Source organism: Anopheles bellator, chromosome 2 (assembly GCF_943735745.2).
Source record: "Anopheles bellator chromosome 2, idAnoBellAS_SP24_06.2, whole genome shotgun sequence".
NCBI classification, from domain to species: domain Eukaryota; kingdom Metazoa; phylum Arthropoda; class Insecta; order Diptera; family Culicidae; genus Anopheles; species Anopheles bellator.
In genome coordinates, this window is record NC_071286.1 from 59,103,022 (window position 1) to 59,117,013 (window position 13,992).

The 13,992-nt window shown below is 41.3% G+C and overlaps 1 protein-coding gene across 1 annotated transcript in view; it reads left to right on the forward strand.

Moving 5' to 3' along the window:
• Positions 1 to 4,038, forward strand: part of LOC131209915 (lachesin-like) — a 50,892-nt gene extending 46,854 nt beyond the window's left edge. Inside the window, 3 exon segments of the mRNA XM_058203074.1 lie at positions 2,917 to 3,086; positions 3,354 to 3,438; positions 3,774 to 4,038. Of these exon segments, the coding sequence (XP_058059057.1) occupies positions 2,917 to 3,086; positions 3,354 to 3,438; positions 3,774 to 3,856 (338 nt within the window). The 3' untranslated portion in view covers positions 3,857 to 4,038.
• Positions 4,039 to 13,992: the final 9,954 nt, after the last annotated feature.

Consider the following 13,992-nt stretch of genomic DNA (forward strand, 5'->3'; position numbering starts at 1 on the left):
GCCGTCGATAAGTCTTTGCCGCACAGTTTTCCACCAGTTTTCCAACACCCCACCAGCTTTCGAGGCTCGCTCGCTCCCTTCGACGGGGCGAACCGCCTCACCTCGTTCGAGCGCTACTTCCAATCTTTTGACGCTGATTGCTGTGGATTTGTCCGTTTTTCGCTCCTTTCTTCCGGTTTCTGCTGTTATCTGGTACAACACAACTCGCCGCGTTGAATAAGATGCTTGGTGCGTGAAGAAGGATAACCCAAGAAGGATGGTAATGCGGCCGGGGGACCGAATCGGATAACCACCTTTAAGGCGCATCTATTTAGGGAAACATTAATTTTTACACACTGTTAAGGTGTTGACGTGGCGTGCCCAAGGCACTCGGCAGGGAATGATGGAAAGAAGTCAAACAGTGTTGGTCACGGGCTGGTAGAGCCGAACATAAAAGGGGACACCGTGAGGTTAACATTTCCGACGCTAATGGTGTTTTGTATTCCATGAAAAGAATATATTTTCTTTAATTTTGAGAAAATCCTATAAATTTACTGCAGCCATAACCATTCTCCATAATTCTAAAAAATACAAAAGACAGTATTGGCTATAAAGCTTAGTTAACGAAACAATGAAACAGTGTTGCTTTTGGCAACTATCACGTGTCGTAAAATTAATGATTTACAAAGCTAACCTAAAAAAACTGTTTCACTTCCGCATTTGACACACTTTTGACCGTTTTATTCCCATTGTATCGATTTAAATTTCACCGATGTGGCTATTGCTTCGGCCAATCGATCGATTCTGCTTTCAGCCTCCACCGATAGTTTACCAGCCATTTGTCTTTTCCCCGTTTCGTCCTTTGTCAATATCCTCACCGGAAGGTTGGCGGATCGTTTTGGGGCGTAATTTATACATGAACGTCCTTGAGACCCCTGATCAGCGCCACGCCCGGCACGCCATATAACACGGGGCGTAGTAACGTTAAAGGTTGACAAGCAAACCTTAAATGGCACGTCAAACCCCAAGCATGGCACCTATCAAGTGTCTACCACCGTCGACCAAAGCCAACAAAAAAAGAGCCAAGAAGCGATTAGAGGCAGCAGAAGGTCTACGGCAGCACTGAAAGTGCGAGAATCCAAATACGTCGCCGAACACACACATCCTAACCCGTAAAACCGACTGCACCGCATCTTGATGGAAGTTGATTTATATTCTAGACGCGCCGCGTTCTCGGTGTCCCGCGTGAAGGAACCTTTTTTCGTCCTTTCGCACGTGCGCACACACCCAGCATGCCGCCGGCCCGCCGTCGGCGGCCAACCTGTCCATTGGTTTATAAATATTCCACGGGGTTTGGAAGAAGCAAGCAACCGCCCGGTGACGACGGCTAATGTCGGCATGCCACGGGCACGAGGTGTTTGGGGCCGAGAAAAAGATACTTCCAACCGCTACCGGCGCCCCGGCTACTGAGGCGATTCCGAGCGAGGAGCAAAAAAGAACCATTCATTCTCGCAAATGAAAAACCATCACCGCCGTGCCACGTGGCCGCCGGGCCGGTTGGGTGGCAGGGCCGGAAAGAGATCTCCCGTTCCGGTCAGGTTCCGACGGTTGCGGGTGGTGGCTGGTGGGGTTGGGTATTTTCGTTTACAGCCCAACCCGAACACGCCAGGTACGACGGCCCCAAGTCCGGTGTCTGCTGCCGCCACTCGTACAGACGAGTCTTCCAAAACGTATCATTCGAAAAGAGTGCAATTTATACGCTTCTCTGTCTAAAAGATGATTTCGCAAGGTTTTAGTCGAACAACGGTACCCAGAATCGGCTGATGATGGTGCTCGAACTCGAAGAGGGCGTTATTATCGGCCTCGTCATCGTCAGCATCGCCAATTCCGTTTGACAGTTGCTTCAGCGCATCATCGGAATCCGCTGCCTACTGGCAAACATCTAGTCATCGGCGGCTGATTTATTAGAAACCGTTACTTGGGGCTCAACTACTCGTTACCGGTAACGATCATAGGCACCCAGTTTAGATTGACTGAAGACAGAATATCCTCCGAGGCCAACCGTGTTGACAACCAATAATTGGGCTTCTGGACTTTGGACAAACTTTTCCAAAACATCATTTTTATTTCGAGTCGAGGACCGTGTCAAAGTCAGAAGTTTCGGGCGCTTTAATGATTTTTTTATTCCCTTCCAAGGCGTAGGCAGACGTCGGCGTATCGTCGGAGAACCAATCATAAACAAAATAAAACATCATGTCAGTCAACCGTAACAAATCCTCGGCCCGACCCCCCTCCAGGCGTATCACCGCAAGCGTGGACTCCAATGATCCGAGGTCCGATCCTGGGCAGCGATACCGCAAATTTTGGCGGTATTCCTCAAAAGAAACGCCACCACCAACCCTGAAAAGCATTCAGGATGGATGGATGGATCATTTGTATTTCCGCTGAACTTTGGCCTGTTTCGGAGGCCTTCGGCTTTTCTTTCTATTTTAAAGATTTCTACTTCGTCGTCGGCAGTTTCGTCGACGAGTTTCTCTTTCGCCAATCTCTCGGTACTGATTCAGAGAAAAAAAGGCCCCATAATCCCGTCCTGAGCCGGCCTAGCCGGCCCGGGGAAGAAAATGACCCATAACTAATGCCTTCATAATGCAATTTGGCTCAGGGGGTTAGCGGAATTCGTCTGTTTTGCTGCAGACTTTATAATACGAACAAATAAATTTCAAAACGCTAAACGGCCAAAGTCATGAACGGTTAACGTTTATTCACTATTTTTGTAACAAATGCTTTAAGTAACAACCGGTTTTGGAAGTTTTCTTTTTGAAACAAATTCTGTTTAACTGGACAAATAAAACATTTACCTAGCTTCGATTAAAACCCAGAAACTTCGATAACTTTCACGTAAGGTTATAACGTGCTTTCTCCTGTCCTGCCGTACAGCATCAACCCCTCCAACGACTTCTCCTGGACCGCCAACAACCGAGTCCTACTCTGACCTCATCGGTAATCGGAACGATTCGTTCGGTGGACTCCACAACCACCATCACGGTCAGCATAACTCGAATCCCTATTCCGTGCACGTGGTTGATAAAAGTAAGTATGTGTAAAGTGTATCATCATTAGAGAAAGAACTTCGGGACCGGAGCCGGTTAACCCCGAGCAACCCGTGCCCTGCTTCGTCCCACACAGGGAAGGTGCTTCAACGCATAACTCTCAAGGGACGCCTCTTTAGGGGAGCAAATAATTGAATTAAATTATCCCACGGGTACAAGTACCACCAGGGGACTGAAAATTTGAGACCTCATCATATTCAACCGCTTTTTGGCTGTGGTTTGCCGCACAAACCATATAAATATCAATTCGTTGCAGATCCTCAGTTGAATGAAATTGGTCAGTCGCAACAAAAGTCGTACGATACGAAAATCATCTATTGGCCACCGGATACCAATCGGAATAATCAAGGTAAAATCACTTAGCCTAACGACGAATGACAAGGCTCTAAAACCCTGTGTTATGAGTGTTTAACAATCTTTCGTCTTTTACTGCTGGTTATTTTTCCAATTTTCAATAGTTATTATTCCAATGCGCATCCCACTGTTTTCGTTAATAATTATATTTTTTCCCATTTCAAACTCAAGACACATGTCTCAACCATGTCTGTTGAGGGCGTTCTTTAAGTTGTGTAATCATTTGTTTTATTTATTTCATTCCATCTGTGCAGTGGGTTAAAATTTAAAAAAAAATCAAAACAAAAACTTTGAATAAAACTTTTGCCGATTGTTATTTGCCTCCCACAGGTGCCGCCATTAGAATCTGCAATACTCTGTCCATTATTGTTAGCACATGTACGCTGGTTGTAGCGATAATTAGCCTACAGTAATTAGCAGCAACCTTGCTCGCCCTACGTTAAACGTCACTATAGCGGTGTGTATCATGTAAATTATGTAAGGGAATCGCAAGACGTACTGAATGCCACAAGCACAACGCTGAAGATTGGATAAACATTCGGAGCAGAGCCTCAAATGCATGTTTCGTCAACGAGATGAACAAGAATCCGTGCAAAATACCGCACTAACACGTGGGCACACGGTAACAGCAACAAAAGAAACTATTTCAACATGTATAACTGAATGCAGGGTTTATAAACATATATACTAATTGACAAATATATATACATATATACATATACACACAAGAATATATACTAATTATACATTAAACCAATGGCAGGCGAAACTGAAGTCATATACACGCAGCATACATGTATAGCCAACAGCAAAAGGATAGCACAACCGAACAATTTAAAAACTAGCGTGAAGTGTATAACAACTCGCCACTTCGTTTATAGCAAATCTAAAGTGTCAACTGCACCGTAAGTAGTGAAAATGTACGCAAACTCCAGCAATCTCCAGGGCGTGGAAGCTATTGATGTAACACTGACCACACAACTTCCACTCACATAACGTATACCGACGAAATGAAGAGCTGCAAATTCGATTTTACTATGAAATCTCCAAGTGTTCCTAACATAACATTTCCTCGAGCCCAGCGAGGACGACGAGTCGCTAGACCATTCGAACCTAATTTTTGTGAGAAGATGGCACTACACTCACTTTACGTTTAAGATGTACATGTAACGTAGCGCGCTACTCGGCTTGAATGAGAGGTGATGAAGGTACTGCAGCAGTACTCCCTTAATTAAAGATTGACCTATTAAACCAAACCATTCCAACCAAAAACCAAACTAATATATTCTATCACACGCAAGCTTACATATCAGAGCCATCGAAGCATTGTAGAATATGGTACAGGACCTATACTCTAAGACTCTATTTATGAATGTAAACTTCCTATCAAACTTTTTCCGTTGGGTCCCATTAGAGGGCACCAGTGATTGCCCGTTTCTGTGAGCCAAGTTCAAGAATACTAATTTGACTCGATAAGGGGTACCATTAAAATTGGGAAAAACTCGTTTTAAGCATGCCTCAGCCACAGCCAGGCCTCAGCAATCGGTGAGAAAATTCAAAAGTTCCTCGCCACGATGGCCAATTCGTCAGACAATCGGTACTTTTTTTGTAGAACCAACTTTTAAATTTTTCATTCGTTTTACCCTTAGTCACATTCCCTATTCGTAGCGAAGTCTGACGGGGCTGCATCGTACGAATTATTGCACATCAGCCTACGTTCCCCATTTTTTGGGTGCATTCGAAGTCATTCCATTCCAAGGAGATAATTGGATTTCTTTTGCAACTAGCCCAACGATTGTCGACCACAATTTTGCCAATGCCATTTCTTCGCGCAAGGAAAAACGTGAACGGAAATGCCACAAGATGCTCACGGGGATTTTGGGCCACCGATTTTCGCTTCTCCCTAAATCATATGGCGTTCGAGCAACGAGAAACTTTTTCATTTTCCACGCTGACAATTTTCGATATCGACCACGGAATTGTCATGATTAAAGTGTAATTTAGTAGTGGCTTCAAGGAATAATTCTTGTTCTGGCTCCAACTTTCGAATGTTTCATTTGTCTTCAAAATTGTTTTTCATAAACTAAAATGTATATTAAACTTATAGAAATTGCAAGACAAGGAACACATGTTTAAAAACTTTGTTGACTGTGGTAATATGATGTTAAAACTAACGAACTAAAAAGAAGCACATGCTTCCTTAAGTTCTACACAAAAACCAAACAAAACCGACCCCAAATGGAGGTTAAATTTAACAAAAAATCATACCGGATAAGAACAATGTTAAAAAAACTTGTGCCAAAATGCCACACGAATGAGTTGTAGTTGAAATTTGATAGCACTCCATAAGGGATGTTGATGTTTTGCTATTAACTTTTGTTCGCTTTATTAGATTGTAAGAAACATGAAGTTTAGAGACTGTTTAGTCCACAAAGCATAACTTTATCCAACAACTTTTCTTTCCTTATAAAACAGAAGCTGAACAAACTTGTTAACACAGGCGAAGAAAAGACATTCTAGTGACAGCGGCTTCCGTTCGAAGGTCAACTCGAACTGGTCCTAATGGGTGGGTGCAAATGAGCAACCCTACCCAAAATGAAAAGTAATGAGAGTACTTTAGAAATCAAAACGCATATTAAAAGAAATTCAAAACGCACCAGTAAGAACTATTGTTTTTTGGGAGACTTATGATTTACCTCAGCTGGTGCATCGAATTCATTGCTCTATTTACCACTTCCTGGATGAAGCGAGAATAAATAAGAAAACAATGTATCTATGTGCGTTAAAACGCGATGGCTAAGTGTTCCAGTAAAAACTTTTAAGACATAATATGCGGAATGTAAAAAAAATATTGTAATTGAATCAATTAGTCACGACGGAGGCTTGGTCTTGCAGCGTGGTGAAGTGTAAGGAAAATGCTATCAAAGAACCACACAAATAGAACTAAAAACCAAATAAAAGCTTTGAGTAAAAAACTGATATCCACAATTCTTCTTAAGGTGAATTGGTATGCATCCGAACTGAAATACTGGTATGTTAAAATAACATTTTTCCTATTTACATCCGAAATGAGCGCATATTAATTTAACTTAATTTTGTAATTTATCAAATTATTGTAGTCAAACGTATACCTGTTATATATTTGTTATAATAATTATGGATAGCTTTTGATGGACTTATATACTAGTTCATCTTATAGAATACGTTGTTCTACAAATATAATATTTATTTATTTATCTATTTATGTAACTGATGTAGCTGATAGTTGTGGTGCTTTTGTTGTTGGTTTCAGTTCCATCGAACTATTCTGTTCTGTTTTTGTGAAACAATTACCTAATAAAATGTTAAATTAGAACAATATCACAAAAATTGAACGAAGATGACCTGAATTGTAGGTAAAAAACTTAAAGAGAACTCAACGATTCTACCGTATTTACGTTGCGCTTTACTGAGGCCGCGATTAAACGCACGATGCTCTACGTACTTGAACCGAAGGAAAACTTTCGCTCATCCCTTCCCCGGTCAGGTGTACTTAAGCCACGAACCATGAATTCTTTAAATCCAACTGTGTACCGGAAACACGATGATCGGTGAAGCATGTTTGCTTTCATTTTTGCCATTGTAGTACCATCATCATCTCGGTGCGTCAGAAACCCAAAAACCCCGTGTGGTATTTTTCCGGTAAAACTTGGTTTATTATTTCTGCTCATCGTGTACACAGCAGAAATAGAGAGCAGGAAAAAAGGTAGGAAGCACGGCGAAGAGAAAATGCTTGAAATACACTTCAACTGGCGGGCGGCACTCGAAATGCCTCCACAATCGAAGGTAATACGACAGGCTGGCGAAAGGATAAGATGCCGGCAGAAAAATGGATCATCACACTTCAGCGGACCAAGATAAGGCTAGAACGGAGACGTTGCAAGTTGATAGAACTACGCTCCACTGCAAAGATGGCTGAACACTCATAAGGATGCCTTCCTCACGGTACACAACATAATTCTGTTATTAGGTCTTGTCGAAGGCACCATTTCATTTGGTTGATTATACAGGTGGCCCCTTACGTTCTTTTTATTCGAACGCGACGTTGCTGATTTCCCGATTCATAGTGCTTAACGAGAGCGTCTTAGTGGTTGAGCTGTTTGGGTAAGCTTTCTAACTTACTACTTATGTCCATTCGAGGAAGATACGGACTACACCGGTGAAAGGCAGCCCATACAACTATTGCATAAGCCATATGTCAGTAGGGACACAAAGCTGACACTAAACGAAGAACATTCAGATCTTTTCTAACAATTTCCAAATTCATGATGAGGAGCTCTTATCCCTTTTACTGAATATTTTATTTTTAGAGTAACAAGTATCACAAAATTTTAGACATTTTATACGTGTTATACGTGTAAATTGTTACACTATTTTTAATGATTGCAATGCGATTTAAATGTACATGATGACACATTGAATTCAATCCCGATAGAAACACATGCCTTGTCGTGCTCTTGCCGGCGAACTCATCACCAAGAGCGGCTTAACTTTATTCGAAATGGCATTATCTAATGGAGCATGTCAGGAATACATCTGGAAAAGCTTCTTTCTCGCAAATTGATTGGAAAAGCGCTGCTGTGTCACATTTGCTTTTGCACACACGAAAATGGGTAAGAAATCGTATCGATCGGGGAAAAGTGTCGCCGTAGAATCATGCAAATCTATTGCTAATGTCAAAATATGAATAGAGACGCCTCAGCGAGTAACTAACATTAATGGAAACACCCGGTATTTTTTTATTTAATAATTTGTTCGAGAAATAATATATTATACTTTAAATAATTCAATATAATGGAAAGAAGCTGAGGTGAAAACGTCGCACGTATATATTTAACGCAATTTTCGTGACCATCAATTCCACCGTCAACACCGCTTTTCATGGACCTTTTCACAGCTTCCATCGTTTCAGCGGCCTATGCCTCGTTTACGCCATGGAGAATGCTTGCTGCAAAGAGAGAAGCGCAAGCCATAGACCACAAACAAACATCCCCCATCCACATGGCCTCAAAACACTTTACTAGCGGAAGCCAACGTTGTTTTGGTTTAATGTTCTAACCCCAAAACTATTTACCATTTCCCCGAGCCGGCACTCGTCAGTTCCTTGTGCTGTGAACAACTGGAAATGCAGCCCGTGGAGATACAGAGGCGACAATCGAGTGGCAAGCGAGCAGCATGTTTGCTGTTACCTTCGACCAACAAATCCCCCTTGATTTTTCAACGGTGGTGATGTGTTAGGCATTCAATATTAATACGAAAATTCCGTTCAATATGCGAAAAACGAGATTTAAGTGAAACAATCACACTTATTCTACTCTGGTGGAGCTTACGTTTTATTCTACTCTGATGAATTTCTGGTTATTTACGTGAAACTTACGCCCGCTTATGCTTATGGTAAATCACGTGCCGTGCGAGCCGGCTAAGAACCGAATTGTGCGTGAAATACGCCGGCTTTAAGCCTCGGCCAACAACGTTTTTTCCCACACAACAACACTAACGGATGATAATATTTGAACGAAAAAAACAGCATGCAATGTTGCCGCCTACACTCATACGGGCGCTCATGCGAAGACAGACAAACAGGGCACCAAAGCATTGTTTCGCATCGCTGCCCTGTGTGCTGCATCTGCCTCAGTGTTTAACGATCGCACATTTGGCTCAGCAGTGATGTGCAGGAACGACAGAAAAAAGGACGACAGAGGAAGAAAAAATTGCCGAACGCCAAACTGATTACTAACCGAAAGCGTTCCGGAAGGATTCAGTAAAATCAGCCAGAAAAGTGGAAAGCGTAGAACGGCCGCCCAACCCGTTGGTTGGCAGACGAACAACGCAACAACGTGGATCGTGGATGTGTGAAAGTTGGAAATAAAATTTAATTGCCCCAAAATGCAACAGGACGGAAAAATAGCCAACGCATTCAACGCAACGTCAACAGTTGCTCATCTGCAAACAGCACAGTCGGGTCGTCCGGGACGAAAACCGTTCCGAACTTGCTGGGGTTGTTTTACTGGTTTTGTCGTCGGCTAGGTCGGAATGAGAAAAAACATACCCACAACAAGATGTCCACATCGTTGGTGGGGCGGACAACATGAAACGACCATTGTTAACACGCCACGCCAAATGAGAAGCCACTAACCACATGGGCAGAGTGTGATCAGTACAGTGCGATGCGTGAATAAAGCACCAATTTTATTTGTACTAATTTAATCCACTCCTTTAGGGAATCGAACTACATACATTATTGGAACCACATTCGTATATTAAACAAACTGTGATTATATAATAAATTTTTTGCAATCGTATTCGGCACAAAACGATAACTTCATTTACATGCAACTAGTAACGGTTTTTATCGAGTTTGCACAACAAGAGAATCTCTTTAAGATACACGTGTCCAAAACACTCCATCATATTTTGCAACGCAATTTTCTCCACATGCGCCAACGTGTGCGCCGATGCGTGCAGCATAATGTTTTTATCGAAAATAATTGTTTTGTAATTTTCAATTTTGCATCCTGCATCTTTTCGCTATCGGCCTCGAAATGCACCGAGGCATCCTATTATTCTTTCCCGTCAAACCTGAACGGTTTCAGAGCCAACAAATGGGGGAACTCCATCGTCGTTCCTCTGTTTGGTTTTCGGTTGTTTGTAACTAGTCTCAGCTCTATCGGTTGCTACTCGTCGGCCTGTACGTGGAGAAAACAAGAATAAAATAACATCCCTTTACACCTGTTGTCCGTTACGTACAATATTTCTCAAAATGGCAAGCAGAAAGAATTTTCCCATTCACCGGTTGATGGCACAAATCTTGTTAAAATAATATGCTTTTAATTTACCGAAGCGCGGAAAACGCTTTTCCGGGCTCCGGTCATTATCGTTATGAAACAACTTCAAGTGATCATCACCCGACGACAGCGGGCAACTTCCATGGACTTCCTGGCCAAACGCACTGGTCCCGCTGGGAAGGTAATAAAATTTACACTGAATAAATAAAACATTTCGCCTGCCGTTGTCACGGCTTTTCCGATGTCCTGCTTGCTGCTGCCGACGATTCTTTGCTCCAATTTTTATGTCTCCAGAAGGTCTGCCTGGATCCTAAGGTTCTGACAAACCAAATGGTGCGAAAGTTTGCATGAATAATGAATGAAGTGAAGGGAATTCTGCTCAACGCATCAACAGCCTGAGTCCGATGGTGAGTCCGAAAAACAACATCATAATACTGTCGTCTGGAGACTTCCTATGCATTTGAAGATTCTGATTGAAGCGACGATGTTTGCCGCAAATGATCCGCTTCGTAGATTGCACCAAAGAATACCATAGCTCCAATCGTATTCATTTAATGAAAATATTTTAAACCCTATTCGAATTAGCTTAACTTTATTACTACGTAACTTTATTTATTGTTACGCAACTTTATTATCACACTTCCACGATAGATTTTGCACGACACATCATTCGTTCGTTTGTAGAAAATTATGCTCCACTGTGCTGCAAACGCTACAGAGTGCTGGCTTATTAGGAAGTCCTACGATTTAGCCATCGGTAGGTAAACACTTTCCTGGAACCGATTCAGCATTTTCTTGTGCCTATATTAAATGCATACTTGAAAAGCATTATATTTGCATACCTTTCGCAGCCTAGTTTTGTGGATGTGTCTAGGAAATAGTACATGGTGCCAATAATACAAGTCCTCCATTAAGCACGTGCCGCACTCAATCAATTGGAAAAACGCTTTCCATATCTCATCAACGCGTTCAGATTTTCCTCAAGCATCCCTATCCGTGGAAATAAACCAGAACGAACCGATTCGATCCCGAAAACGATGGTATGGCTTTACTTTTTTCTGGTACATGTTCCACAGTGCGTATTAACAGAAAAATGTGTGCCCAAGAAGGTCACAGTGTTAGAGTAGCAACGAAAGGAGTAATTAGATTTAGGGTGTAGCTATCAAATTCTTCTCGTAATTTGAAATGTTGTTGAACGTTATCAAATTATGAATTTCAATTAATTCAACTTTTGTTCTAATAATTGTAAGAAATGGCTAACAAAAGAATAAACATTACGCAAATTAATTACGATTGTGCGAATAAAATGTAAAGAAATAGGACCGCGAAAACGTACAACAAAAGTTGTCCATAATAATGACCCAATGTTGTGCGACCTTCCAGACCATAAGCAATCAAAATTGCCCTATGAGGTTCCGGTGTCTCGCTTAAGGCAAAAATATGTTTCATGACATTCAGCATCTCTGTTCTCAGCACTGAATGAACGAATTATGCGCAGTTCACTGATTTCGCTCAAAACGTTAATTGTTATCAACGCCAACATCGCATTTTATCAGAACATGTTTTGTGTGAGGCAACCATACGAAATGCCGACCTTCAAAAGTGGTTGTCATCGTCAGGCAACTGGAAAAGGCTCCTCAAAGACAGATACGGTTCATTTGCGTCGGATAAACAATATAATGTCCTTTCACATTTTTTCATAGATTCACAGTTAATTCGAATTCAAAGTTTAATGTTGGCCCGCAGTCTGTTCGACTTTGGAAAAATTTTTATCAATATTTTTCGTACTTAACGCCAATAGAAATGGTAATGAAGATCCTTTCCCACTACCGAAACGAATAAGCCAAAATCTTCTTGTACTGAATGCGCACCGAACCAAACAATAAGACATTTTCATTTTTACTGAATTTTTGATAAATGTTATCACAGACATTTGCTTTATTTCATAAAACATCCTTCAGAAAGGCGCTGATCTTCACCGGGCGCTAGCGAATCAATAAACGAAATGCGCCCTCCACTACCATTGATTTTGATAAATATAACTTCAACGGAACCAATAATTAGTAACATCATAAACAATTATCAAATCCCCGAATGGCAGGAATAATACAATTATTCGACTGGTTGAGTGCGTATGAATGTTTATCGAGTGAATGAATATTCCCTCTCCGTTTACTCAGATGGCAAATTTCTGGTTTTAGCCCTTCTTCACAGTAATTTATCCAAGATTTCAACAACAAACTGTTGAATAGCCATAATTGCAGACCATCCCATAGTATTCGAATATTGCTACATCATTGCAACGGTGGAAAACCAATACAAGAGGGATTGGTAAGGCAAGTGACGATGCAGTTTGGAAGATTTGCAAATGAGCAAATAATTGGATGCTGCTCGACTGTAGCTCCGCTGCTCGACTAGCGCACAATAAAGAAAATAGGAAGGCCAATAATGTTAAATAATAAATAATGTTAAAAACACGTTCTTCAATCGATGCAATGGTGACCTATAGTAGCATTTATATCTTCTCGTTTATTATCTTTATTGGATAAGTGTTGTATGTTTCAGGTTTTGACGAAAATACATACCAAACGAATTTAATCTACTTTAAAGTATAGTTATGGCCACGCACTGGTATCGTTTTGGCCCATTGTGGCACTGAAATGAAACAAGTGCACCATAATTACATTTGTCGCCTTCGGCAACGTCATGGCTCGCCGGGGTTTGCAGGCGACTCCGAAAGAGCGCACCGGAATTATAGGTCCTTCCTGCGAGGTGTTGTGGCCATCACCATCGCCAGCGGAATTTTCTTTTCACAACTGCAACACACAAACACTTCCAGTGCCATTTTCATACCGTGCGATCGTTGATACGACAGAAAGTAGAAGCCCGAATTGCCACATTACGCAACCACAAAATGGGTGAAATATGCGTCGATGGAGCAACTACAAAACCTGACATCGATTACTCTCGCCGGCCGGCAAGGGAATCAGGACCGGATTCACAGTTTGCTGTTTACCGTTGGACAATGCCCAACGCTTCGCATTTACGGCTCTAGTTCAAATAGGAATCTTCCCAAAAACCCGAACCCAACTCTTGTATGACACAATGTTTAACATGTTTCCACCAACTTAGAACGCGACTGTTGACTGTGGTATTTGATCAGATATCGAATGACGGAAACATGTGGTCGGTCGGTTAAATCGCATACCAGCGAATGTTCAGGAAACATTCTTGTATTGTAGGTTCAACTGATGGCATGACATGAAAGAAGTAATATGATTTTTAACTTCGATATTTCGGTGTGTTTCACTAAGATTTGCCAAAGTCTTCAATAATGCTATCGTGCTGTTATCAGTAACATTCATATATTTATCAGTCCAAATCCCTTTGCCGAATAGCCTTTGTTAATAACTTTAATCGGTTGATTCAACACATTTTATTCGATTGAAAATTACTAAATTACTATAATAAATAGATTCATTCTCCCACAGTCTAACACCTTTACTCAACACTGTAGAAAGGCAGGATTTATCAAACAACTGGTTCACTGAAAAATCACTCATTAACCGGTATTTTACATTATAAATAAAATAGAGCAATACAATTAAACAACCCTTCATCATTGTCACCTATGAATAATTGGGTTCCCAAACATAAAAAGCACAAAAGCGTCATCTATATTTTCTATTTTCTATTTTCTATTTTCTATTTTCTATTTTCTATTT